Source organism: Ornithodoros turicata, chromosome 4 (genome assembly GCF_037126465.1).
Source record: "Ornithodoros turicata isolate Travis chromosome 4, ASM3712646v1, whole genome shotgun sequence".
Lineage (NCBI taxonomy): Eukaryota > Metazoa > Arthropoda > Arachnida > Ixodida > Argasidae > Ornithodoros > Ornithodoros turicata.
This window is the reverse complement of record NC_088204.1, coordinates 64,008,770-64,010,601: the sequence shown is the minus strand read 5'-3', so window position 1 is coordinate 64,010,601 and position 1,832 is coordinate 64,008,770. Positions and strand designations below refer to the sequence as shown.

Below are 1,832 nucleotides of genomic sequence, written 5' to 3'. Positions count from 1 at the left end.
ATATCATTCGAGATGGCGGTTGGATAGGAGCGTGCTATGCGGTGAAGTTCATTTTTAAGAGTGTACGGGTTGCAGGTTTGCCGGTGGAGTGCCACACCACAAGTATCTGTGCATTACCGTCGACTGGGGCCTCACCTGGTCAAAACATATCAAAGCTCTCTCCTCCCAGCTGTCTGTCCTCATCAGTGTCCTGCGACGGATCTCTGGAACGTCATGGGGCCCTACCTGCACCGACCTTAAGCTCGTCCACACCTCCTTGTTGACCGGAACCCTGAGGTATAGCCTCCCAGTCCTCCACGCTGTAAGCAAAGCCAATGAACGAGAGATCCTCAACATCCAGGCCCGCAGTCTGCGCGTCTGCCTGGGTGTTCCCAAAACGACAGAGACATACCTGCACTCTAAAAACTGAACTTCACCGCATAGCATGCTCTGCGCCAACCATTGCCACGAATGATTGGGTTATCGCTTCTGATTCGAGGAGAGAGAGAGGCGTACGCCTTTTTGTGTCAATTATCATATATCCAAGTTGACACAAAAAGGCGTACGCCTCAAACTCTCCTCGAATCAGAAGCGATAACCGTATCATTCGTGGCAATGGTTGGCGCAGAGCGTGCTATGCGGTGAAGTTCAGTTTTTAGAGTGTGGTCCTAGCAGAGGGCAAGGAGTCTCCAGCACACATTCGCGCCTACTCGCGATACCTTACTCGTCATCCCGCCCACCACTTGCGGGAAATCGACCATGACTGCCTTGCGTCGGCATTCGGTGCCGCTGTCCGGCGACTGAAGGTGTCGGTCCAATCAACTGCGTCTACTTCGTCTTACACCCCACGAATGTGGTCGATTGTCACACCCATCGTCCATCCCCCACCTGTAAAACGACCATCCGAAAAACGCGAAAACGACCATCCTCCGCCTGTCCTGCGGTACCTCGTGCTGGAGCACCTGGACGCCCTACACAGCCAGCGTCTGCAAATATATACCGACGACTCGGTCTCCGCGGGCGTCTCCTCAGCAGCACTGTTCCTCCCTTCCGCAAACATCGAACAAGCCTTCAAGCTTCCCCACGAAACGTCGTCCACCGAAGCGGAGCTTGTAGCCATTCACGAAACACTGCAGCTTGTATCCTCTCGTCCACCTGGAAGCTGGACAGTCCTCACAGACAGCAAGTCGGCGCTGGAGGCACCGTCTTCGCCTCGCTCGCAAGTTGTTTCTGACATCCGCTCACTGATCCTGACTGTGCACAACCTCCTCGTCACCTCCGGCCACTCCGTGTGGTCTCAGTGGGTGCCAAGCCACATTGGCTTGTCGGGAAATACACGTGCCGACGCCGCTGCGAGGCGCGCTCACGGCGCAGCTGAGTGCAACACTGTCATCCCGTTATCATCATCCGTCTGCCGCATACACATCCCCCGGCGCTTCTCCTTCGACACCCGCCTTTTCATGGAAAACACTGTCGCAGCCAACACATTCCTCCACCGCATTGACCCGAAGATGGTATTCAGTGTGTCGCTACGGCTGTCTCGAAAGGAAGAGTCAGCTCTCCATCGTCTTCGCCTGAATGTTGCCCATACTCCATCGTTCCTGTTCAAGATCAAGCAGCGTCCCTCTTCGGCGTGCCCCTCCTGCTCCACCGACGCCGACACCCATCATTTCCTCTTGACCCGCCCAAGATATGCCGCTCCTCGGACCGCACTCACGCACCGCCTATCTGCCCTGGGGCACAGAGACCTCTCTTTGGCCACCCTACTGGGCTCCGCAGGGCAGAAGCAATGGGCTGTTACCAGAGCGCTAATATGCTTCCTGGGTGACTCTGAGCTCCTGGGCTGCCTCTGA

The 1,832-nt window shown here is 56.2% G+C and overlaps 1 protein-coding gene across 1 annotated transcript; it reads left to right on the top strand.

Moving 5' to 3' along the window:
• Nucleotides 1-830: 830 nt before the first annotated feature.
• Nucleotides 831-1,832, top strand: LOC135392517 (uncharacterized). Its single transcript, XM_064623224.1, has one exon. It carries the CDS (start codon nucleotides 831-833, stop codon nucleotides 1,830-1,832), a length of 1,002 nt encoding a protein of 333 aa, XP_064479294.1.